The sequence below is a fragment of the Rhea pennata genome, chromosome 3 (genome assembly GCF_028389875.1).
Source record: "Rhea pennata isolate bPtePen1 chromosome 3, bPtePen1.pri, whole genome shotgun sequence".
Taxonomy (NCBI): Eukaryota; Metazoa; Chordata; class Aves; order Rheiformes; family Rheidae; genus Rhea; species Rhea pennata.
Genome location: NC_084665.1, coordinates 42,495,508 through 42,521,639, shown reverse-complemented (window position 1 = coordinate 42,521,639; position 26,132 = coordinate 42,495,508). Strand labels below are relative to the sequence as shown.

Sequence of the window (26,132 nt, the reverse complement as noted above, 5' to 3'; positions counted from 1 at the left end):
GCTTTAATTGTTGCTTACTCTTCCTGTTTCTGCTTACAATGAATATTGTGGTTCGTGCAACTTCTTTATGTCCTAAGGGTAGCTTTTGGTGAATCCTGCAGAAGTACTTTTTTCATACAGGTGTTTTAAAGCCTTGCAGCATCAGTCATCCATAAAATGAGGAACCTAGTCAGTCCATTTCATAAAACAATATTCCTTAACTTATAAAAAGTATCAACAGAGATGTGAGAATTTGCAAGCATTAAAAAGAAATTATTGCAATCTCTTGAGAGTTTTTGAGATATTTTCTTTAGAGCAGAGTTTTAAGTTCACTTTTTTATTCCTTACTACTAATAATTTGAAGCAGTATCTTTTTCTGATCAGCAGCCTCTGGCTGTCTTTAGTCCTTCTCTAACTCAGTTAATGACAGACAGAAAAGGGTAGAAGAGTATTCACTTCTGCTAGAGTCAAAAAATGTTTCCACAATGGCCTCTTCATGACAGCTCAGCAAGAGATATGGTGTTCCTGGGGCCTGAACTTTACTGGACTCAGAACATGTAAAATATTTATTTAGCAAATTTGTCTTGCCTGACTTCGCATTTTTGTCCTGTCTCCCCTGCTTCTACCATATTAGTTGGTAAGTGCTGTGATGTATCTTTTGCCTTTTATTTTGGTATTCAGAAAAATAGAAGAAAGGGATGTTGCAGGTTCTTATATGTTCACCAAATATAGGCTTTAGACCAGATGAAGGAGATAGCTCTGGCTTTTTTCTATGAGGTTCTGAATTTTAGGGCTTGGAAAGTAGATGATGCTTGAGAGAAAAGTGTTTGTGTGTGCAAATGTGCACACTTTAATTTTTAAAGGGATCTCAAAAGGCTCTGACATGAATTTACATTGACTTCTGGAGGAATTTGGCTACCAGCTGTGCTTAGTGTCCTTGGAAAATTCATCTGTAGCTATGTGGTTTTACCATTGGGTTGAAAGATGAAAGACAGAAGAAAAGTACCCCAAAACTGAGGGGAGTGATGCAGGTTGCAGTCTTGAACAGGATAACAAATTATTCTTCTAAAGCTTTCACAGCCAAGATACAAAGAAAATGGAACTTGCATTCCAGGAATGCTCCTCTCTATCTGTTACTTACTGTGTGAAGAAGGTTAGCCACAATGTGGGAACTCAAGCAAGAGTCCCTACACAGCAGATTTAGTCTCAATCATATACACAAGGTGTATCTGTGGGTCAAGGCCAGTTCTGCTAGCATCTGAACTGAACCAACAGGCTTTTCATTAACATAAGCCAGTATTGTAGAGGTACTTAACTGTAACTATAGACCAGATTTTCCTACTAGATGGAAACAGCTGGAAAAAAGAAAGAAGCTGTTTCTAAAAATAGTTGAAGCTCTTCTCTTTGCACTCCCACCCTTTCCTACTGTGTATTATTTGCTTGAATACAGTCTGCAGGTTTTAGAAGTATTTTACCATGAATATATTTTCAAAGGATTTCAGGGATTCATGGAATTAGTCAGGGTGCCATCAGAAATTCTTCCATAAATAAGTAGAACAATAAAGTAACCATTAATGAAATATTCCTGAGGCAACTCCCACTCATCGCCTCCTAAGTTCAAAATAAGCATGCTTGTTATTGCCACTCTTTGTGCATGAATTCATGTACAGCCATGTGTGGTGATGCAGATGAACAGCAGTGACATTATATCTCATGGCCGTGCTGGTGATGCCTTGTGTTGAAGTTACTCATGTGAAACAGCGGCTTGCATAATCTCTCCATCCTGTGCCCACAAGCTAGAAAGGGAGGAAGAAAAAAGATTTCTGAATGCTGTGATGTGTCCAGGTTTTTGCTGTCTTTTTAAGTGACTGCATTTTCTTAAAGTGGTACTGCAATTAATGGCAGAGCAAGCAGCAAAGAATAGTACTGACTTTTATTCATTTGTATTGTGAAATCGCTTACTCTTCTTATTGCTTTGATAAAATAAAATCCATAGAATTATGAGAATTGCATATATTCATTTTTGTTTTGTATTTTGTATTTTATGTTGTTCTACCAACTTTATAACTGATGTACGTGATGTTTCTGGAAAAGATATTATATCTCAGTTCAGTGACAAGATTCTTTTCACCTTACTATAGTATTTCCCTAGAAACCTACTTTTCAATATTATTCAGTTTTTACAGTCACAGATATTAGATATTAGATAGCTATTAGATAGCACAGCCACTGTGCTGTCTAATATATCAGCCAGAAAAGCACAAGTCATTTCAAAATAACTCCCAGTCTCACTGTCCAGTGACTGGTGCTCTAATTCCTCTGGTTCCTTTTTTTGTTACAATGCCCATCTGTTATGGACAGATGCTTAGGATTGTTTCAAGAGGCTTACTGGATTGTCTTTCCACTGTAGGCAAACTCATGTACCAATAGAGCATCTTTTTTTTTTTTTTTTTTTTTTTTTCTTTTTCTTTCCCTCATCATACCTCCAAAAGTTACTGTTCTCTTAGAGAAACAGAAGCCTAGCCCTGGTCATGGCTGGCTGGTTGCTTCCTGCTTCCTGGCCAAGACTGTGAAGTTAGAAGTTGACTAATTGCTTCAAGATCATCTAAAAAAGCCACTGAGATATCAGTTGAGTGGTCAAGAATAAGGAACAGCTGAGGGAGGAAGACATCCAGGGACGATAGCACAGGAAGCAGTAGTATTTATGGGCTATTTCTGGCTGAGACACAGCTGAGCCACTAAATGTAGCTGAATATTTGGTGTGGTTTGTGCTGATATGTTTTTATAGACTAATATTTCATGGGACATTTCATCCAAAGATTCAAGCACCTTTGTCAAAGCCCCAGGCACTCCCGATACTGATGGGAGCATTGTACCAACACATGTATTCATGTTAAAAAAAGAGTGCAGCCTTGCCTTTTAACAACACAAATGAACAAATACAAATAACTTGCACAAATGTCCATATAAAACTCACTATAGTTTTGGTAACTGAATGAGAGTTGCACATGGAAGTTAATTGGTGATGATAGAATAATTTTTAAGAGCATAGTAAGATTAACTTGCTGGGAAATTTACCACACTAAAACCCATGGAGTCTGAGAAATTACATCATAATTTGTTGCAGAATTGAGAGCAGTTTGTACAGGATTGCAGCAATTACAGCACCAGTTTTGACAGGAATAAATGAGTGTTGCTAACATATAATCACTGACCTGTAAGTTCTAGAGTTTAAGGCAATGGTTGTATTCTCTGTTGGTACTGAAAATAAGAACAAAAGTATCAAGCATGGTGTTCCTTATAGAATAGTACCCTCATTGGTTGGAAGTAGTTGCTTATGGAGGGCATTATGAACTGTGTGCATACAAATAATAATGTAGTGGTTATCACATCTGCTTTACTTGCTGAAGGTCCTGGGTTCAAGCCCTGGTGGAACCAGCAACAGGAAGTCTTTGGGAGGTTGGACTAGATGATCTCCCTTCCAACCTTACTGATTCTGTGAAATGATCGTTCTGTGGTATTTCCTGATCTTGATTTGCTCCAATAGCAGCTGTCAGTCAAAGATTTCAGGAATTCTTGATCTAGAATCTTCTCAAATTAATTTTCATATTCCCGGTAGTTCAGATGGTGTATGCTTTGCTCAGTAGAACAGTTCAAAATACAAGCCTTTAAATTATTTTCATTTATTTCTACATGACTGAGAAGCATGATACAATGGAGTCATCTTGCCATTAAGGAGTAGAACTGATTCTCAGGAGATCTAGTTCTGTGGACTTGTCAGTTTATGATTAAGAAAATCATTTTTTTTGTGTGTGTCTTTTTTCCTTAGTAAAATGGAGATAAAAATGTCTCTTATTTGCCATGCTGATTTTGGGAAGTACCATGTGTAACCGCATGATTTTCTTTGGAGGCTATATTCCCATCATACAAGTGAAAAGTGATTGAAAATTCAAACATGATATAGTATTAGATTTTTTGGCCTTTCTCTTCCAGATTTTTAGAGTGTGGGATATACAGACCCTAACACTGCTACAGGTCTTCCATGATAATCAAGAGAGTCCTGGCGAGATGGAGATCTTTGCCATGGTGTTTGACAATAACCATCGCACTCTTATCACAGGTATGTTACTACAACTAATGTGTGAGTGAATCACCCTTGAGATGTTTGGTTTACAGTTACATATAACCAAAGTTGAGGACAAGAAGAAGATATATGGGATTCACCAAATTTGGGGAGGTAAGAGTATTTACACATGATAAGATCATTTTGAAGTGATTCTTGCCAATATGGTGCTAGTTTCAATGTGGAATTATACATGAAAATATTCATCAAGAGAACTAAAATATCAGAGTAAATGAGAAATGCTTCTCTGAAGCCTAGGTAACCCCGCTTCAGGAGAATTAAAATACACATACCCTTATTGAGCCTTGTCCTTTACTAAAAGCTACTGAAATGCTGATCTTCCTGGATCCTTCCCCCCCTTCCTTTGGCCCTCTCCTCCTATTTGGAGATTAAAGCAGGAAAATATGGTCTCTTTGTAGCCCTTATGGATGTATTCAAACTCCATGTTTAACTGAGTAGCTACAGAGGACTCCACAATCTGTGGTTGCAGCACAGCTGCACTGTCAGATTTATCAGGAATTAAATATTGCAGGAGTTCATCCCACAATTTCTGTGCTCTGTCTCTTGACATTGTGGCGTTGGAAGCACTGAGGGCCCAGAGCATAGTGTGAGATTTTATTTTCTCTGTCTGTATTCCTAGGGACTGAAGTCTTCTGGGTCTCAGGCAGAGAATCTGGAGACTGCAGTGATGTAGTCACTGATACCCTAGAGTCCTAAGCTTTGAACCTCTCCTCTTGGGGCCATAGAGGCCTGAGACATACCAGGAAAATAAGGTCATTGTCTTTGAAGAGAGTTTTTTCTATCCCTGTTTCAGGAATAAAGGCACAAAGCTTGTCAAATTGGAGAAGACGAACATTTTTTTTTCAGTGACCTCGTAGTTTCTGCTAAATAAACCCCAGTTTGCCAATAAGCTCCAGTTTTAAAAGGCTAAATATATACATTGGACTCCAAACCACAAATTGTTAAATGGATATAGGGATTTGCTCAGTATAGCAAAGCTTAAGGAACTTCAGCTACTAGGTCATTTTCTAAAATGCCCAAAGTACTAATCAGTCCATTTTTTTAGGATATTTCATCACTCTAAAACACAGATAGGATCTTCAGTTCAAATTTACATCAGTGAGATTTTCAAGGCTCAGTCATGCAGTTATTTTACATAGCTAAATCCTTGTAAAAATTAGGTGGCTTTGCCTGTATAAATACTGATTGGAGCAGTGCTTAAATATCTTCAAAAATCTTAGCCTGGACTCTGTTAGTGATTCCATTAAAAGGCTAAATGAATGTCTCCTTGTCCCTGGGAGATTGAGGCTATATGTGGGAGAATTAATCCTCACAGCTATGTACCTGACTTTCCAGAGAAGATTTTCAATTAGTCTACTATATACATAAATCACAGAAGACAATGTTTATGGATGATTTCAGCTCACCTTCATGCTTCATTTGAATATTACCACAGCATTCCTTCCATATTTTTCCAAGCTGGCCGGTATGCCTGGACTCATGCCAAGTATTAGGCAAATTCCTCCTTTGCTACAAATCTGCTAACTGCTACTCCGCTGCCGGTAGAACTGTGGTATATCGGAATTGAAATAGGAAGGTGGATGTGTGCGCTGGCTTGTGAGCCCCTGTTGTGAAAACTTTGTCCTTTCCTTTGTCTTGTCTGCCCCATCTGCCTTCCTGTCTTTGTAATGCTTCTGATCAGAGACCACTGGAAGGTGTCTGCAAATGCCATTCAGACCCCCCAGTGCTTTATAAAGGAAGCTACTGAAAAGCCCTTATTGCCTGCAGATAGAATTTATCTCTAAGAATGTGGATACCAGAATTGTCTTTAGTGAGTTATCTGCCAGTCAGAGTCTCATATGTTTGCGTTCATTCCATTCCACGCCAACCCACACTAGGACTGGAGGATTTACAGCTCCGTGACCTTGGAGTCAGCATATTGGTCCCATAAAAAGTGAGAAGGTTTAAAGCAGGGAAATATTTCACAGTTGTTTAACTCTTGTCTTGTTAGGGAGCGTGTGTGAACATTTTCTGTTTTTGGGAACAGAGATACTTAAGAAACAGCGAAGATTCCTTACTCTGTTCAGAAGAACTCAAATGAACTTTATGGTGTATATAAAGTCCTTCTATATCCAGGGAATATAACTGGTATTCTATATAAAATGCACATATTCTCACCCCTCTGACCATGTGCAGGTTCATCGGTCATTGATATTTATCCTTTGACTCATGTGATACAAGATACAAAACAGGTTCCACAGACACATGAGAAAAGCATCAATGTTGTGGTTTATAACAGAGCTTTTCACCAAATTCTCACTGTCTGCTCAGAGTCAATACTGAAGGTGAGTGTAAGTTGTCACCCCTTAAACTGAAAAAGCAAAGTTTCAGCTATTTTCATTAAATATAAGTTATTGGCCAATTAAATAGGAGTGATTGTTGTTTATAATTCAGAGTATTGGTTTTGTAGCTGTTTTGTGCTCTCATTCTTCAGGGAAGTGGTAAACCATGATAAATAAGTTACTTGGCTTCAACATCATTACTTTTGTCAGAAAACTACTTCCTTGATCTGCACTGACATAATTAACAAACACTAGCACAACAAAGCACATCACTTTGTATAAACAGGACCATGTAAAAGATTTTGCTCTCAGACAAAAAGATTCCTTGATTAAAATTGAAAATTTCCTCCAGTACATGCAGTGTGCCTAAACTACACAACCTGACTTTCACTGTATTGTTTTCTGAATCTGTTCCTATTTGGCTAACAGTTCTTGGAGCCAATTTGCTGGCCTTCTGTAGCTGCTTTTCTCTTCCAAATAATTTCTTAGAACACATTTTCCTGAGCCTTCAGGATTTCAAATCCTACTGTGAGGGAGAAGTGTTAAAAATAATAGCCAAATAACAAGAAAAATAAGGCGATAGAAACCTCTCTCAATTGTTACTTTTTATTATGGCTCACTCCTGTCCCCTGACCACTGGCTATGTTCAAATGAGCTTGTAAGGCATTTGGAATGGGGAGAGTGAGCAAAATGCATCTAAAAAAATCTTATTTTCCAAAGCACTTAAACTTAGATCACAAGTGTTTGTAGATATCTAGCTCCTATTGAAGTCAATGAAAGCTAAAACTTAAATAACTTTGAAGGATCTGGCTGCAAGATTCTCCATTCATTTCAATTCATTTATTTCATTTCAGCCTCAGCCGCTTAGAGACAGTTGTTTGGACACTGTTTTAGAAATGAACTCAGTCACTCAGTAGATATTCTAAGAACCCCTAGATGCCTAGTACCCACTGATTTCAATGGAATATTAGTATCTGAGTGATTTTAAGTTTTTCCAGGACATCTTTAGATACATAATGGTAATGACCATAAAAATTTGGTCCTAACCAATGTTTGTTCTTGTATATCAAATTTTGAATTGTGTCGAGTGACTTTCATGTTCATACTGGTGTATCAGCAACCATTGCCTCCAAAATCTGCAAGCTTTTCCCATCCTGTCAAGCTAGAGATGCATTCTCTGGCCAAATTTATTTGTGTTGAAACATTACTGAAAAAATTAAATGTGCCTATTAATTCTACCAGTTACATTTGAATCAATTGAAAAATAGTCACTGTGGAAGTATCTGAAAACTCACAGCAAACATAACCAGTCATTGTTGATGTAATTAACAGTGTGACACTGATTATCAGTGATACTAAAGACCTGCAGTAGTCATTAATTGCTGATGGAGTTAGGTGGCAAGATTTGTAGGAAGAGGTAGTATACATTTTGGGGCCAGCTACTGATGTATACCACTTCTTTGGAGAAAGGCTTGTTTGCATAAATGTTTGTGTATTTTATACAGCTAATAAAGATGTTATTTCTCACTATAAATCTTCCCTTTCAAAGACCACAGTGGCTACAAAACCATTACAATTGCAAAATAGTTTTGGGCACTCAGTGATATAGAAAATTAGATCCAAATAGTGCATCTAACATGAGTAGCTACTTTCTAAATCCAGTTAAATCCAAGTGATTCCATTACAGAGGCCAAACTCTGTACTGATGTTTCATTATAAGGCACTGTTTAAAGTCCAAAAAGACTTAGATAATGATCAGATGTAGTCATTCCTACATTTTCAGACCAAATATTTATGAAGAGCCTCATTTGGATATTCAACATAGAAATTATAAATCTAACCATTCTTTCTTAGATTTCCTTGATTTTTGCATTGTAAAAACTCATGTTTAACAACAGTCTCTCTGACTTAACAAGGGTTTCTCTCATAGCCTTTTATATAGACCTCTTCATGCTACAGTGGCTTCACTGGGAAGTGAGACATTTTCAGAGAAATGACGATTGTTTCAGTGAAATAATACAGCATTGTGATAATGAATTTCATGAACTACCAGAGAGCCTATTCCATGGGATGTAAAAATTTGCTATTAGAAGTATTCATCTTTCTGCAGTTAAACTAGAATAGATTAAGTGAGTTTTTTGGAAGATGGAGTGCAAATAATTAATATCATTTTTTAGGTCTGGGAGCTAGAAACAGGATATCAAATATATCAGATTGAAGAGGCACATGGGCTGAATATTGAAGTGACCTGTGCAGCCATTGAAGAAAAAGGTTTTCATTTTGCTACTGGGGCATGTGATGGTAAAGCAATTAAATAATTACCACCTTTTCATTAATGTTACTTAAAATTTCATGTGATATGAGCAGTCAGAACTATTTGGCTTGAACCACTCTGTCTCAGTGAGAGAAGGAAGTGATTTTTGGCTGTCCTCCAAAATGGAGAAGTATGCACAGAAAGGGATACATAGCTTAAAGTTTGGGGGGAAAGGGGATGGGCTTTTTTGGTCTTGTTTGGGTTTTCTACGACAGTTGATTCGTTGAAAGGTGATTTTAGGCTGCTTGAACTCTGGCACTTCACTAGTCCATTGCTTTATGAAAGACTACCTGCATAGCTGTTAGTCTGAAAGTGTTTCGTCATAAGAGTTAGGAGCTGGGTACCACTGTAATTAGATGATTCGAGATTGAGTAGACAATTTTTCGTTTTACTAACCATTCCAAAAGGCCTAGGATTAAACTGTGAATAGTGGCTGTGAGTATCCACCTTTGTTACACAATTTCTAAAATACTTTGAGCTCTGCAATCCTTCTGCAGTGATAACACTTAGATAAGCCAGTGTAAATTGAACTGTAAAAAGTATTGCATTTGTTTCTTGAGGAAAATATTCCATATATATAAAATTTGGTAGTTAACTTTACATTAGAAGCCATTTGCTAATCCCTTATACTATGGGTCTTCTAGAGTTAATATTGTAATGCTGGCATATTTTAGGCTCTTAGCATTCCTACATGGTCTTACTAAAACTGGCTCCTGCCTGGCATGATATAAATCAGCTTTCATGAATGCATATGACCTCAACTCAACTGTTTTTCACATTGTTTTCATTAGCATTTTATATCCCTGTAGCTCAAGAACGTTGCATTAAAATGAAGGTAAATATGCCCAAATGTATGTCCTCTTCAAATTTAATGTTTGCCATTTCAAAAGCACTGCATTGACATTACCCAAGTTTACATTCTGTTTCATTCTTTACTATATTGAGACATTGTTTCCATTTTAGTTTAAAATGGTATTCATATAAACTAGATCCATTTACAATGAGAACATAATGAGTATACTAGCATTTATACAACAAACATAGTAAAAGGCAAGTTTTTCCAATTTGGAAAAATAATCATTTTGAACTAGTCCACATAATTCTGCAGCAGGAAGACAGACAGATATTTTAATAATTAAGTTGTAATATACTGGAAAAAGTCATTTTTCCAATTTTATAGTGTCTCAGCTAAATTTTATAGTGTCTTACAGACACTGAACACTAGAATATATATATATTGAATTTTTCCCTTATGTTATTTAGGATGCATTAGTTTTAGACAATGTGACAAAACCTCTCCAGTTTATTCACAAATTCTACACTGAATTTTGCCACAAATTTTAATAATTCTGTTATCTGTTAACATGGCTGAATAATTCTTGATTTCTGCTCACATTCAAATGTTCAGAAGTACACACCTGAAGTATTAAAATACATGAAATATTTGAAAGCTGCCTCACATAGACAGAAGACAGCCTCTTCCACACAGCATAGTTATAGACTAATGTTTCTTGTTTATCCTTGGGAGCAGAGAATGCATCCTTTATGAATCTTAAGAGTATGACAGAAGGTGAATGCTATCAAGCCTTACAAAAATGCAGTCATATGTGATAACTGCTTCACGTAAGAGAATATTCAAGTTCCTTCTTCTCACTGATTCTGTGAGATAAAGTCTTGTGATCTGGGTCACTCTGCTCCCTGCTGTAGCTTAGATCTTGAAGTCTTACGTCAGACTGTCCACCACTCTGCTTATGCTCTTGATAGCTTTAGTCCAGAAAAAAAAAAAAAAAAAATAGAGCGAGAGAGGTAGGCAGTGGACTTTCATCTTGGGCTGCAAAATAAATAAAACATGGAAAAAGATGGAAAAATAGTGGGGCTAGCAGTGAAGGTGTTTTCTGGTAAGGCTTGTCTCCCTTAGAGTGCTTTCCTAAGAAACACATACACAATAACATTACTTTTAAAAGATCAGCAACCTAGCTCTGAACCTTCAGTTGTTTTTTTTTCTCTCTCTCTCCTATCTGATCCATTTCAAGTTTCTGAATTTAAAACGTGTTATTCTTGAAAGTTCATTCTTTTTTGTACATCTTCTTCATTCCTGTCTAGGAACAGTTAAAGTTTGGGATTTTGGAAGTGGGCAGGAAGTGAAAGCCTTGCCTTTGTCCCAGCAGAGCAAAGATGATAAACGTCGTCTGCTTCAAGTAGTTTATCTGAAAGCTAGTCAGAGTCAACACGTGCTTCTTGTTTTGGAGCAGAGTGGGAAGATGAAAATCATTCAGGTTTTTCATATATATGTATACATATATGCATATGTATGTAAATTTGTTTTGTAATTTAATTTGGTAGCTCCTAATTTTAAAGGTAAACAGAGACTTTTTTTCCTTAATTTGTAGATGAACACTTAGAAACTGACAGGGAGCTATCCATTTTTTACATACCATCAAACTAGTTTCCTGCATTTCTAGTTAAGTGTTAATATGTTTATTAGTCTGTTGCTCTTTTTCAGCATTCTGATCATTTCTTTCCATGTCCCTATAATGGGACATGAACATTCCTCTTTGTGATTGAGCTTTTATGATTCAATTCTTGAATATGTTGTCACTGTTGTCAAATTAATCTGTGTTTGCTGGAAAAGAGCCACAAGATCTTACATACTTTGCATGCATATACTGTTACTCATTAAAAGTTAATAGGAATAGTCAAATAAGTGAGATGATGCATGGTTGGAGAATATGGTTACTATATCTTAAAACTGTTTCCTTTCTTTCGTCCTTCATAAACTAACATTAGCAGCTGAAATGCTCCCTTCTGGATTATTGATGCAAAGGGCCTGCAATGGCCTGAATTACTTAGAGAAAGTTTTCAAAGTGACTCTGAGGCTTCATCAAGTGCTGAAGCTGTGCAACTCCCAGTCCTGGTATCGATTAGCTTTTTTAAAAAAAAAAAAAAAAAAAAAAAAACGACATAAATGTATTGTGGACTTGTGTATTTGATACACATTGTTTACATAGCGTATATATCACATGACAAAATTGGATTTTGTATGCACTGGTAGATCCAGGAGTGTGACACTGAGCAGAGCCTGCACAGACTGAGTTATGGCTACTGCATGCAGAACCCTTTGGAGCCATTTTTTTCTTGCTGGTTTATATAGCCAAATGCTCCCTACCTGTTTACCTAATATATACGCTGGCAGTTCACGAAGGGAGAGGAGCCACCACATCACTCCCAAAAATAATGTCTTAGGAAAGAAATGTCTAGTACCTTGTTTCCATTCCCTAACACTGATGTGTTGGGGGTTTGCGTAAAGTAACACTGACCACTCAGAGGCCACTCTGATCAGAATAGCTCCAGATCTGGCTGTTGTAATGATATCCCTGGGACTGGCTGTAACATTAAAAACTGCAGTGTTTAAATACTTTCCTTTGCATTCAAGAGGTCATCTCAGTAATATTTACATGATTTACCAGAGTGGTGTAAGAAATAAGAATTAGCTCTGCTGTTTATGCAGCAGTGGCTTACAGTTGAGAAGGAACCAGCATCCATTTGGGAGGCTTCTTGAAGTGTATGGGAAGGATACACAGTCTACACAAGAGGAAGAGGAATTTTGCTAAAATGAGGTGATCCTCACCTGAACAATGTATTTTCTCTTTTTAAATAGAAGAAACCTTTTATATAGGACATCATTGTTCTCAGGCCTCTCATCTAGAACTCTACTCTGAGACATAGAGCAAGGGCAGCTGAACATCCTTAAGCCCCAAACCAGAGCCTCAGACCCCTCCCAAGTTTGCTCACTGAGTACACTCCTTCAGAAGGCTGCTAGGTTCATTGGAGAAGGAGAGCACAGCTTAGCGAAGGAGTCACAAGTTAGTCACAAGAAGTTTACTTCTAAAGCGTTTAGTTATAGATCCTTTACAGTGAAAGCTTTAAATTTTTACCATTGTTATTATAGATGGAGTTTACTCTGTTTAGAGAGTTTTTAGTTCACTAGCAGCTGAGACAGACTAGAACTGTTCCTGCAAATCCTGTTTATGTACTCAGCCCCGCTGCTTTGAATAAAGCCCTGCTCTTTAACAGTAGTGCCTCTGGCCTAGTGCCATGTTCTCGTGAGGCAGCTGTACCTTTTCCTCTTCCATAGCTGCCTGTCAGCCTCAGTGTACTCCTCAGGCCATGGAACAGCACAGATCATCTGCTTGAGCTTTTGGTAACAGTTCTGTGTAGAGAGATTGTCTCAATTAAGCCATCAAGCACTGAGATTCAGATATTTGCCATTCCATCCCAGACATCTCTACCATAAGGGCTCCATTTAATATTTACTGATAGTAAACTCTCATGACTCAGGATTCAATATCAGAAACCTCAAAGGCCTCAAGCCTATAACCCGATAGTTTTGAGCTCTCTAACTATAGCCCAATATTCCTCTTATTGCATTTTTCCTCTCTGAAAAGTAGATGACCGTGGTATTATCCTGCAAGAAAACTCAGTATCAGAAAAGATTTTGATTGAAGGATTTTATTTTCCTACTAAAATCCTAAATTAGGAAAGTGACTGCTTAAAAACTGATACAAAGTGACAAAGCAGCAATACGTCATACTGAATTCCTGAACTTGGCTCAATTTCCAGTCTACTCTGTGTTTCTTTCAGCTAAAAATTAACGGGATGTATTTGGAGCGTACAGATGAGGCCTGATTTATCAGACAGACTGTTCTTCTGGAATTGTCTTCCTCAAGATTGGAATATTTTACTTAAAACAGATTCGCTGTATGAGCCCTTAAATCCACTGAGTGAAAGGGAAGGAAGATCTGTAGGAAGGAGTAACAAGATTTATTAGCCAATGATACATTTAGGAAAAAACATACAAGCTTTTGTCTTTGTATATAGTTTATTACTTATGAGTCTCCTGCTAGTAAAAAGCTGTTTTTGCTTTTGAAATTCAGCTTTTTCCTGAAATACTAAGCCCAACAAATGCCCCCCCAGTGTTATTACTGAAATTGCTAAATCATGCATGTGATGAAAATGTATACCTTGACAAACAGGTTGGTAAGGAACAGTTGCATCTCTTCCAAGTCTGTATGAATCTAAGTACATTAGCACTGTGGCGTGTAATTGTTGAACTACTTTTTTACACAAATATGTCAAAGATAATGAGAAATACAGCTTATTATTATTACTACATTTTTAAAAAGGCTTTAAGTGTGATAGGTAATGATAGGCATATGATATGTAAGTGTGATAGGTAGCAAGGTAAACTTGAGCAGCATCCCAAAAAGAGTTTAGTATTTGGAGGAATCTGCTGTACTGTTGCCAGGGATAGCAGATGCTCTGAAGTAGTTTGCCTGTAGATATATCTGGGATGTGTCAAACAGCCTGTACGAATGAAGTTCATAGACTGATGAATGCACTTCTTGTTCCAGTCTAACATCACATCCATGAGGCACTAGCAAATCACATAACCATAACCCTGCAATGGATAGTTGTAGCACTGTATATAAAAACATACAACCCTAAAACCTATAAGATCGTGAGGTAACAGCTTTTTATAATTGTACATGGATTTATTCTCTCTAATACACAACATAATACATTCTGATTGCTGTAGATAGGAACATACCAGGCATTTCTATATAATGCTTTCTCTCCATGAAGACTGCAGTGAAAGAGAGCCTCCTTATGCAGCAGCTCTGAAAATTCAACCTCGCAATAATAAAATTTGAAATAAATAATTAAATCTGGTATTTCTAAATTGGTAAAAGATATTCTGTATTCAGTTTACTAACAGCTTAGAAAGCAATTTAACCCAAATACTGCTGTGAGTAAATTTTATTCTAGAAACCACACAGAAATACTGATTAAAATTTTTAGTCCTTCTCCCAAGCAATTTCTTGTTTGATACATTTGATACTCATTTTGGAGTTCTAGACATCTCTGAAAACAGAACAAAACCCAAGGAGCCAATTTTTGTAACACTTCCCAAAACAGAAATATAGAGATATCAAGGTTAAAGCATAAACTAGATACTGAGTGGGTTTGTTATAGGTGGAGAAACTATCGTGATAACTCCTCTGGCTCTAGGCACAATGGGAAAAGATCAGTAACTGAGAGGCATGGCTGAACCAAAGACCTTGATCTTTTCACACAAGTGGGACAGTCACCAGCTTTGCTGACATGCTAGATATGAACTGGAGATTACCAAAGTTAATAAAACAAGCAGCTGTAACTGAAGCGACAACTCGATTTAAGTGGGTAGTTAAATTGCAGACAATCAAAAAACTCCGAACTCCACAGCTAGTCAACTTCTGATATACTAGCAGGTAATGCAAGGTGAGCTGAAATATCTTAACTTGCTCTTCTGTTTGCACTGTAGTAAGTGCAAAGTGAAGTGTGCAATATTTTTTGTAGTTTGGCACAGAAAAACAAGGTTTTGGCACACACTGATCTTTTACTTATGAATACAAAAATCCTTTCTTTCTCTCTTATTAAGTCAATTTTTTTAATAGGGCAACGAAGTTCAAACATGTCTAAATGTTACATGGGTGCTTCCCGAGGCAGTGGCGTTTCCACAAAAGAATTCAGTTTTGTCTCTGTCACTGAAGCCTGACTCCTTACAAGCACATGAATTTTTTCCAGATATTCAGCTGTTACTTGACACCAGTTCTCTAAGCAATGAAACAGAGGTGAGAAACATTTCAAATTTCAACATTATTTAGAAAAGATCAGAAAGTAAAAAATTTACTATGCAACTGAGAAATGCATGTTTTAACAACAGGATGAAAACCAAATAGGTATTCCAAATTTTTCAGTACACTAAAAAGTCTAAAATAAATCATGTAAGAGGGTAATTGTTTCTGTGGGGTATATTTGCCTAATAACCAATTGCATGGTTGTCTCCAGGATTAAGCACTTCCCATTCCTGTAGAAAATAATAAAAGTTGAGGTCCTTATATGATGAGTCTTTTACAAAGGAAGTGTAAAATATTATTCAATATTTTGATATTTTGATATTGACATTTCAATATTATTGATAAACTGATCTTCAGTAATAGTGGCACATGAAGATTGGGCAGACGTTAAAGTAATTCTTAGCCCTGTATGTAACTGGTGAGATACCTTTCCAATTTCAAATAACATTAAACAATGACTTGCCAAATCTCTCTTCCCAGAGCAAATATTTTTTTTTCACAGTGCCTGTGGCTAGTGCTGCAAAAATCTGCAGACTGCTGCCTTTTTTTAAAAAAGTGCTTCTGGTTCTTGTTGCTGTTTAAAATTGCCACAGTGAGTTGCACATAATAAAGGCTGCTGGCTAATAGGAGAATATCTGCAAACATAACTCCTTTGTGAGCTCTGCTGTTTCTGCTTGAGAATAGGTATGGAGAAAGATGCTGCAGTTGGTGCACTAAACATTCCGTTACTTTGGATAAGTATAGAGAAACCAAAGTGAATGTAAATATCACAACTCCATTTTTATCCTTACTTATAGTCATCTCCAGCTGTACCTCTCCAGGACTCCTTCCTCCAGCAGTGTTATCATCTGCCTGGTATCTTTTTTACTTTCCCATCTAGTATTTTTCCATATTCCTTCCCCATGGACTTTAGGAGAGAACCTTCACTGAACTTCATCTCAGAGAGATCAAGGACACAAAATCTATTTGAGTAAACTGCTCATCATGTAACAGCAAAGTTCTTTAATTACTACCACTCTGATCATTATAGCATATAACAGAAGAAAAAGGAGATACTCAGTGAAATAGAACAGTGATGAATTCAACTGATACACAGGGCAATTACTTTTACTTTATTTGTTACCAGATCATTGACAGGAGCATAATCACATTTAAAGGGGAAACAGAAACTTATTTAGGTAACAGAAATACTCAGTGATACAATGGTTAATACTAAAAAGATATTTTTGGAAAGAGTACAAAACTTGAGACTTCAAATTTTAAATTAATTGTAGAATCATAGAATCGGTAAGGTTGGAAGGGACCTCTGGAGATCATCTAGTCCAACCCCCCTGCTCAAGCAGGGTCACTTAGAGCAAAATATTAGAGATTAATAAATAACCTTTCAGGATGCATTTTACTCTCTGACTACTTTTGTGATTTAAACTTGCTCTAAATCAATTGAGGTATTGAATGTCACTGAACACAATCCATAGTTCTGATCTGGTGTTGCAATTTCAATGTAATACAAAGCACTGTCCACTTAATCTTGTTTTTAATTCCGTTTGGATGAAGAAGACATGTTTATGTACTAGACATTAGTAATAAGGGTGACAATTCAATAATTGTAGAATACATAAGTACAAATTATACTTATTGCATTTGGGTGTATAGGGAAAGCTGTAGTGTCATAGGCAGAAAGGACAGGTGAATGGACGGGCAGGCTGATAAACTAACTGTTCTTAAAACACAAGAACCAAAAGCAAGGGATAATTCCAATTCTTCTGGGCTATTCCAAGAGCTTTATGAATGGTCTTGAACCATTGTTCCTATCAGTAAAAAGTGATTGTCATTTTAAAAGTTAGGCTATACTAGGATTTACCATGCAACAGTCTCTGAGACAGCAAGCTTTTAATAGCATTTCTCAATGCTTAATCAAAATCTAGTACACTGATCTCCCTTGTCCAATCTCATCTTAGAGAAGTCACAGAAGACTATCCAGATTGGTCAGGCATGATTTCCCCTTTTAAAATCCTTGCTGCCTACCCCCACTAATCTTCCTGTCCTTCATGTACCTCAAAATAGTTTCCAGAATTACTTGCTCTGTCACCTTCCCAGGCTTCAAGGTAAAGTCAATTGGCCTGTAGTTCCCCAGATCCTCCTTCTTGTCTTTCTTGAAGATGGAAGTGACATTTGCTTTCTTCCAATCTTCAGGAACCTTTCCCAGTCACCATGACCTTTCAAATTGAGAGTTGCCTCATTATAGTATTGACCAGCTTTCTCAGCACTCATATATGCATCCCATCATAGCCTATGGGTTTTTGTATGTACAGTTTGTTTAAATGTTTCCTAATGTGATCCTCCTCCACTCAGGGTAGGTGTTCCTTGTGTTAGACTTTCTCACTGGTCTCAGACACCTGAGATTTCTGAAGGTAAGTCTTATCAGTAAAGACAGAGGCAAAGAAGGCATTGAGTACCTCCATCTTTTCCTTGTCTTTTGTCACCCGTTCCCATGCCCCCTTCAGCAGCAGACGTGTATTTTCCCTCATGTTTCTTTTGCTGCTGACATACCTGTAGAAGCCCTTCTTGTTGTCCTTCACATGCCTTACCAGATTCAACTCTAGGTGGGCTTTAGCTTTCCTAATCCCATCCCTGCACACTCAGACAATGTCTCTGTATTGCTCCTGGTGACCAGACTCTGCCTCCACCTCTCGTAGGCTTCCTTTTTATGCCTGGGTTTTATCAGGAGCTCCTTGCTCATGCCTGCAGACTTTGCTCTATTTCCTGCTCATTGTGAAGGACCAGGCCTGAGCTTGGAAGAGGTGATCCTAGAAAATCAGGAGGCGTCCTGAACTCCTCTTTCCTCCAGGACTGGGATTCCCATGGGATTCTTCCAAGCAGGTCCCTGAACAGGCCAAAGTGTGCTCTCCTGAAGCCCAGGGATGTGATCCTGCTTTTTGCCTTGTTCCCTCCTCTCAGGATCATGAGCGCCACCATCTCATGGTCACTCCAGCCAAGGCTGCCCCCACCTTCACATCCCCAACCGATTCTTCTCATTTGTAAATGTGAGGTCCATCAGAGCACCTCCCCTCATCAGCTCCTCTGTCACCTGTGTCAGGAAGTTATCAGTGCACTGCATAAATCTGGATTGCTTGTGCTCTTCTGTTATCCCATCAGCAGATATTGGGATGGTTCAAATCTCCCATGAGGACTGGAGCATGCAAGCGTGAGGCTTCTTCCAGTTGTCTGAATGTGTCATCTACTTCCTGAGCAGGCGATCTCACCAGACATTCACCACAATGTTGCCCACGTTGGTCTGCTTGCTAATCCTGACCCATAAGCACTCAACTGGCAGATCTCTGTAAATTCCTGTTGCTCTCTTACATAAAGGGCAGCTGCTTCTCTTCTTCTTCCCATTCTGTCTTTCCTCAAGAGCCTATATGAATCCATTGCAGCATTTCAGTCTCATGAGCTATCACACCAGGTCTCTATGATTCTAGTGAGATCATTGTCCTGCAACTGTATGCAGACCCCTCATCCCTTCTGTTTGTTCCTTCTGTTGAGTGCATTACTGTACAGGCTCATCAGAGAGGCACCCAATCTGCTGATTTCCCAGAAAAGGTATGAGTGCTTCTTCCATAATACCGTCTTGCAGACTACTTCCTTCCTTGTGTGCATATACTTGAGCTAGGCCCCTTTCAGCCCACCTTGCACCTTTTGCTTATCAGCTTGGTTCACCTCTTCCTCACAGGATTGTTTGTCATTCTTTCCCTCCCCCATCATTCCTAGTTTAAAGCTCTCCTCACCAAGTTGGCCAACCTGTTGGCAAAGATGGTTTTGCACCACTTCATTGTGTGGATCCCATCTCTTCCTAGCAGTCCTCAATTCTCAAAGATGGTCCTGTGGTACCTTTTTGACCTACAGAATCTGTTCACTCCTCCTCAAACTCTTCCTCCTCACTGGCAGGATTGGGGAGAACACCACCATGTCCTTGACCGTCATCCTTAGAGCCATGCAGTCATACTTGATACACAGCAGGACTCCCCAGCAGTGTCCTTGGCACCCATATGAAGAAGCAGCAGGGAGGCAGGTCTGAGGGCCAGACGAGCCTTGGCAGCCTCTTCATAGTGTTCTGGATCTGAGCCCTCGGCAAACCTCCCTAGACAGCATGTTGAGTTGGCAGATGGGGGCTTCCAGCCCCCGCAGCAGGGAGTCTTCAACTACTAGCATTCACTGCTTCCTCCTGGTGCTGCTGGATGTCTCAAATACAGTAGCATTCAAATAAAGTGTATTGAATTTATGATTGCTGTAGATACTGTCAATTTCGACATCTTGTTAAATTAACAATTAAAACATTTAATGCTCTAGTGTCCACATTACTGCAACTAAAACTCCTTTTTAATGCTTTTGTAGAATTTTGTACCTTCCAGGGAAATTAAGTGCTTTGATGTGCTAAAAACAGGAGGATGCAGTTTGATAGCTACAGGAAGTGCAAATGGTGCAGTAATTTTGTGGGATTTTGAAGCTGCCTCTGTCAGATGTCTGTAAGTAATATTTCCATAGAGACATTTTGATCTCCAGTATTTCACACTAACCTTTCAAAGAACATATTGGAAATTCTAAGGTAGATTTTTCAGTATTTGCTACTAGAAGTATCATTCCTGATGTGTGAGCCATCTGTCAAGGGTGACAGAGAAGTAGGAGTTAAGAGTTGCAATTTATCTCCCCTCCCCCCCAACCCTCTCCTTCAAGATTATTCTGCTAGCCAGTATGCTGTCCTTTTGTGAAAGAAGTAATGTGATCAAGAATAGGGTTTTGACATAATTCAGCACCACCACTGAGGAAAACTCGCTAAGTCTCTGTCATTGATTCGTGGTTGCTACAGTGCTGTAGCAGCATCCTTATTTTGGATGCTTTATTTAGGAGGACATCTGGAAAGTAATGCAATTTCTGCTGATACTGACAAAAGTGCTGCATTATCAGCGATTGATGTGGTGCCAGTTCTGCTCCCTATTTTATCTTATTTCTTCATCTTTGGTTTGGAAATTAGTGTGTCTCAGAAAATAAAGTACATAAAGGTTCTTTCTCCCAGACAGATGCAATCTTTGAGACACTTTTCCACATCCATATGAAAATTTCTGGCTCAAGGTAGGAACAGGCAAGCAGCTTCAGTGTAGGCTCTTAAATGGCACTTTGAAAAGCTTTGCACATTTCTTTTTTTTTCTTACAATGTGCCTTGAGAACAGGCACTGCAGTGTTGGCTTGTTCCACTGTTCTTGTTTGGCTAGAGAGGTTTAGTCAGCATCCTTCCTTCATTAGTAAGGAGATGCCTTTTATAGATGTGTAGCTGAATATCCTAGCCATTCACTGAAAAGGGAAATTGAAATGCCCACTTAACTATGTTACAGTCATTGCTTCTGGCTTTCAGATTGAGGTTTAATTATATTTAGATGTACTTTCAGATGGTGAATTTGGCTGTCCTTCTATTAAAAGATCCTTGAACCTTGATTTTTGAGTGATTCTGTGATTACCAAACTAATTTTCTTAAAATGAGACAGACAGAAATAAGCCTCTCACAGTCTATTGAGCTGGAGCTGTGGGATTAAGCAGTGATGTTGATCTTGAAAGTGAGAAAGATGAAGTAATGGAAAGACATTCCATTCCAAGAGGTGAAGGGGAAGGACAGCCATCACTGCCTGCCTGAAGGGGTAAGGTGTCAAGGGAGAAAAATGGATAATTCAGTAAGCAACAAGAAAAAGATATGACCAGTGAAAAACTACACAACCAGTTTTGTCTTAAAGAAAGAAACTAAATTCTTTTGCAAAGGAGAGTACTGTTTTGGCAACAGCTAGTTTTTTAGGATTATATTTTTTGTATTATCCTCTGGTCTTTTTTTAACCTTTGTACTGTTCTAATAACTGTGCCTTTCTGCAATTCTGTATTTTTCCCCTCAACCTATATTTGTGGTAGAGCCTCTCTTGTTCCTTGCTCATTTTAAATGTCTTTTTATTCTTACCTTCAAGTCTGATGAAGATAATTTCCTTTTGAAATAGCTCTTCTTTCTCATAGACAATTTAGGGAAATTCAAGTAATTTGAGGGGGCTAGGGAGAGACACAACCCAAAAGCTGTATAGCTTTGAGGAATGTTTTACCATGCCTTCCCATCTCCTACCTACTAAGGAGTAGAGGCGTTTTGTTGAAACACCTTTACGATTCCAGCTGGCATCTATCTGCCCACATCAGATTCTACATCAAATACCACTAACCTGTTTTGCCTAGTTCTAGCAAAAACTTTTAACAAGACCAGTAGTAACTAATAGAAAAAACTTGTTGGTTAGTTTGGTTTTGGGGGGGGCAATCAAATTGAGGGGAGAAAAATATATTTTAGATTGGTAAAAGCTGAAAATTTATTTGATGTTATTCACTTCAAAAGAATACAAAAAATCACCTGGGAAAAATGTTTACTTCAACTTGAAATGTTTAGCTGTCAGTCACTTGAAAGGAAGAGGAAATATTTAGAGTCCTCTCCATTCAAGAAGCCTATGACTAAGGTACGCCTCAGTACTTTGGAGACATGGACTTAGTTCCTGCTTATGTCTAGATGGTTTTGAACCTATATCTTCCACAAGATTTAACTGTCATGCTACAGGATACAGTTTAGTGCAAATGGCAAAGTGGAATCTTCATTTTCTTTTCTTAATTTCAGTTTGCATGGAAATCTTAGCCACATATGGAATCACAAGATAGGAAAGAAAACTCCATACTTCCCAGGTCTAGTCAATTATTTTTTCAAAGTGAAGCAGCATCAGCAGGAATTGTTGAGAAGCTGCTTTTGCTTCATCATAATACATGGCAGCTCTTTGGCAGGTGGAAGATGTGCATTCCAGTGCCAGAGTCAGAACTGGCATTAGTTTCTTCAATTATTATTTTAAGTTCAAAGCTGTCAGTAACAAAAAGAAAGCCACAGGTTACATGTCCAACAAGGAGAAAACTGAAGTGATTTGGTAAGTTAAAAGGTTAAGATCTTTCTATTTGCTCCTGGTTACGCATAATATACTGCAGGAAATAAAGCAGTTCACAGAAATGACAAAATGGTTCAGGATAATTCCAGAAATTCTGATCTGGAATAATCTGCCACATCAGGAAAGCAAACAATGACAACAAGTTAGGTTAGACTGACTGGAGAGGCGTGATGGTGGTTCTGTATTGGCTATGGAATACAGGCTTTTTTAAGATCATTCAAAGTCAAGATTTAGCTATGCTACCTGATAGTTTCACTGCATTCTTCATGTGTAAAATAGGCACATCTGTGAGAAAGTGAGCTGAATTTATCTGCACAACAGGAAATAAAAGCCCAAATGCAGTTCTGGCACTGTCTCTTCTTCCTTTGCTTTTGCCTCCCCATATATCAGGAGGCCAGTTCATATGGATGCACGGAAGAAAGAGAAACCAATACTTTGCAAGTAGGATATTATGCTCAGTGGTTACATGACTGGATTGAATGCTAGGAACAGGTGTTTTTCTAATATTAACTTCGCTAGTTAAATTCAGTGTAAGTTATTTTACTTTTATCTTAAATACTAATTCTCAAGGAAATGCTTGATGGAATGAAATGTTTGTCATTCCATCAGGTTCCTGTTTTTTCTGGAACCAGCACATTCTGTATTTACTCTTCACTATCATTAATCCATCATCACTGATTAACTGATTTTGGAAAACTGTGTCTAAAACTTTCAGCTGACATATGCTCTAAGAAACCAAATGTTTAATTTTTTAGATTACCAGTAAAGTCTATAACTTTTTCTGAGAAGAATACACAACCTACCTGACATATCCTGTACAAACATCTTTATTTTCAGGTATAAAATGAATGAAGACAGCCAGATTTCACTTCCGCAAACACCTGGAGTCAGTGCTGTGTTGTTCCTTGTCCACAGTGCTTTCTGCTCCAGGTAACGGTATGCATTGTATCATCTACCAGGGCAGGGGTATTCATCTGGAATTTTGCTGTATAAAACTGATGTAATTTTTGTCCAAGACATCTGTTTAAAGTTGGGATTTGGTTTTGGTTTTGTATCTAATCAATTCAGTGTTAAGTCCAAACAGAGGGAAGTTCACTGTTCACTGTTTCATCTTAAAACAAACTAGAAGGTGGCGTATATTGGTAGTGTTGCATGGAGAGCAGAATTTTAGCTGTAAATGCCAAAGATGCCCACTTAAAGCAAGCTCAGAAAGTGCGAGGTAGATGAGCAGACAGTGAAGTGGACTGAGAACTGGCTGTAGCTAGTGGTGTCCGCCAGGGGTCAAAACCAGGTCCAGTATTGTCCAACTTATTCATCAGTGACCTGGATGAAGGGACAGACTGCAACCTCAGCAAGTTTGCTGGTGATACCGAACTGGGAGGAGTTCTGGCTGATACACTGGAGGGTTGTGCTGCCATTCAGAGGGACCACAACAGGCTGGAGAATTGGGCAGAGAAGAACCTAGGGTGGAATAACCCCCATGCAGCAGTACAGCTTCGGGGCTGACCTGCTAGAAGCAGCCCTGCGGAGAAGGACCTGCGTGTCCTGGTGGACAACAAGCTGACCATGGGTCAGCAATGCGCTCTCGTGGCCAAGAAGGCCAATGGTATCCTGAAGTGCATTAGGAAGAGCATTGCCAGCAGGCTGAGGGAAGTAATCGTCCCGCTCTACTCAGCCCCTCATGAGGCTGCATCTGGAGTACTGTGTCCAGTTCTGGGCTCCCCAGTACAAGAGACACATGGAGCTACTGCAGCAAGTCCAGCAGAGGTCTGCTAAGATGACTGAGGGACTGCAGCATCTCTCATATGCAGAAAGGATGAGAGAGCTGGAAGTCTTCAGCCTGGGGAAGACTGAGGGGGGATCTTATCAATGTGTATGAGCCTCTGAAGGGAAGGTATAGAGAGGAAGGAGCCAGACTTTGTTCAGTTGCACCCAGTGATAGGACAAGAGGCAACAGGCACAAGCTGAAACACAGGAAGTTCCATCTGAACATGAAAAAAAACTTCTTTCCTGTGAGGGTGACAGAACACTGGAACAGGTTACCCAGAGAGGTTGTGGAGTCTCCATCCTTGGAGATATTCAACAGCCATCTAGACGCAGGCCCGGATACAAATTGCTGTGGGTGACCCTGCTTGAGCAGGGGGAGGTTGTACTAGGTGATCTCCAGAGGTTCCTTCCAACCTCAACCATTCTGTAATTCTGTGATTTTGAGTGAAAGGGGTTGCATGCATGCATAACTTCAGAAGTCCTTATCTTCCAATGCATATACAAAGGCAGTGACAGCCAAAAGGACTAATACAGTTTATATGCTTATGCAGCTTTAAGGTCTTAAGCAATTAGGCAACCTTTTTGCTCCCTTAATCATAAAGATGGTTTATGCTCTTATGTCACTTTAAAACCTTCAAGGAGCTTATGCATTTACTATACCCCTAAATGTGACATTGCAACTTAATTGAACATAGATCTGCTTTTTGACATTAGAACTTAATGATTAATTTAAAAAATACTAGGTAAATTAAATGTAGCAATTAAAATTCACAAATAGATTTTTTTATAGATCAAAAAAAATTGATAATGTTTAAGCATGAAGTTTCTGCAATGACTTTGAATCATATAGATTTATGTTTTGTATGTTCTGTAAAGGTACCTGAGTGAATTTGACTGTGATCCCACATCCATATATGTTGTAAAATTAAACACTGAAAAACTACAAAATCAGAGCCACCTATACAAATCTAAGTGCGCTATCTTGGCTGCATACTTTCTATATAGTCTTTACATTATCCCAGTTATTCAGATAGTCTTGTAGAAAACAGAACAACTGCGATATCAGTGTAAGTTAAGTCTGCTGTCTGTTAGAACTTTTCTTGATTCAGAAATGAAAATATTGGAGACTACATCCATTTTTTTTCGTTGAGTTTCTTCCACACAATCCCATTTCTGAGCACTGTTTTAATAGATTGAAAGGGTGTTTCTATAATTAATTGAAAGCTATTTGCAGAGCAAAGTATGCTATAAAATGAAAGAGAACAAGCTGTTAGCAAATGCTGCATTTTTCCCCATCACTTTTATATTAGCATGAAAACCAGTATTTTGATTTAATTTATTCACAAGTTCTGACAGGATAGGTTGGCTTTGTGATAAGCAAATCGTGCTTAGTTACTTGGATAAACTTCTAAAACATCAGCAATCCTTAGTCTAACCAGTCTAATCACTTCAGGCACTGTTTTTATTATGCCTTATTACACTGGACAATGTTGATTTCCAGTATCTTCAAGAATGTTAGTGATCTCTGATACTGTATTTTGTACTGTCAGCCATCTGTCCCTGAATATTTTCTTTCACATAGGAAAACTGGTTCCCTCTCCTCTACTACTGCTACTGTAAGGGGTGATACCAGTGCCATTCCAGGATACGAGAACACTTATTTGAACCTAAATAAGGTAGGTATAGTGGCTTCATGAATTTGGTAGCATTCAGAACAAATTTCTCTTTTGTTTTTATTTTCAAATCTAGTAGGTTACTAAAAAACCTGCATATAGCCATGCAGAAAGCTAGAGGTCAATGATAACACAGGAATGAACTTTATTCTTCGAAGTTTAGAGTAGGAACAAGATGGGGAATTAAAAATATATTCCATTAGGCAGCTGGCTCTCTGCTTCATGGAATGGCTGACTATCAAAGCTTTTGTCAGAT

The 26,132-nt window shown here is 38.3% G+C and overlaps 1 protein-coding gene across 1 annotated transcript in view; it reads left to right on the top strand.

The window, feature by feature from the left end:
• Positions 1 to 26,132, top strand: part of WDR64 (WD repeat domain 64) — an 85,341-nt gene that overhangs the window by 46,029 nt on the left and 13,180 nt on the right. The window contains exons 11-18 of the mRNA XM_062573039.1: positions 3,973 to 4,099; positions 6,299 to 6,447; positions 8,622 to 8,745; positions 10,862 to 11,034; positions 15,253 to 15,429; positions 19,828 to 19,958; positions 23,274 to 23,366; positions 25,786 to 25,879. Coding sequence (XP_062429023.1) covers positions 3,973 to 4,099; positions 6,299 to 6,447; positions 8,622 to 8,745; positions 10,862 to 11,034; positions 15,253 to 15,429; positions 19,828 to 19,958; positions 23,274 to 23,366; positions 25,786 to 25,879 — 1,068 coding nt within the window. The remainder of the gene's footprint in view (positions 1 to 3,972; positions 4,100 to 6,298; positions 6,448 to 8,621; positions 8,746 to 10,861; positions 11,035 to 15,252; positions 15,430 to 19,827; positions 19,959 to 23,273; positions 23,367 to 25,785; positions 25,880 to 26,132) is intronic.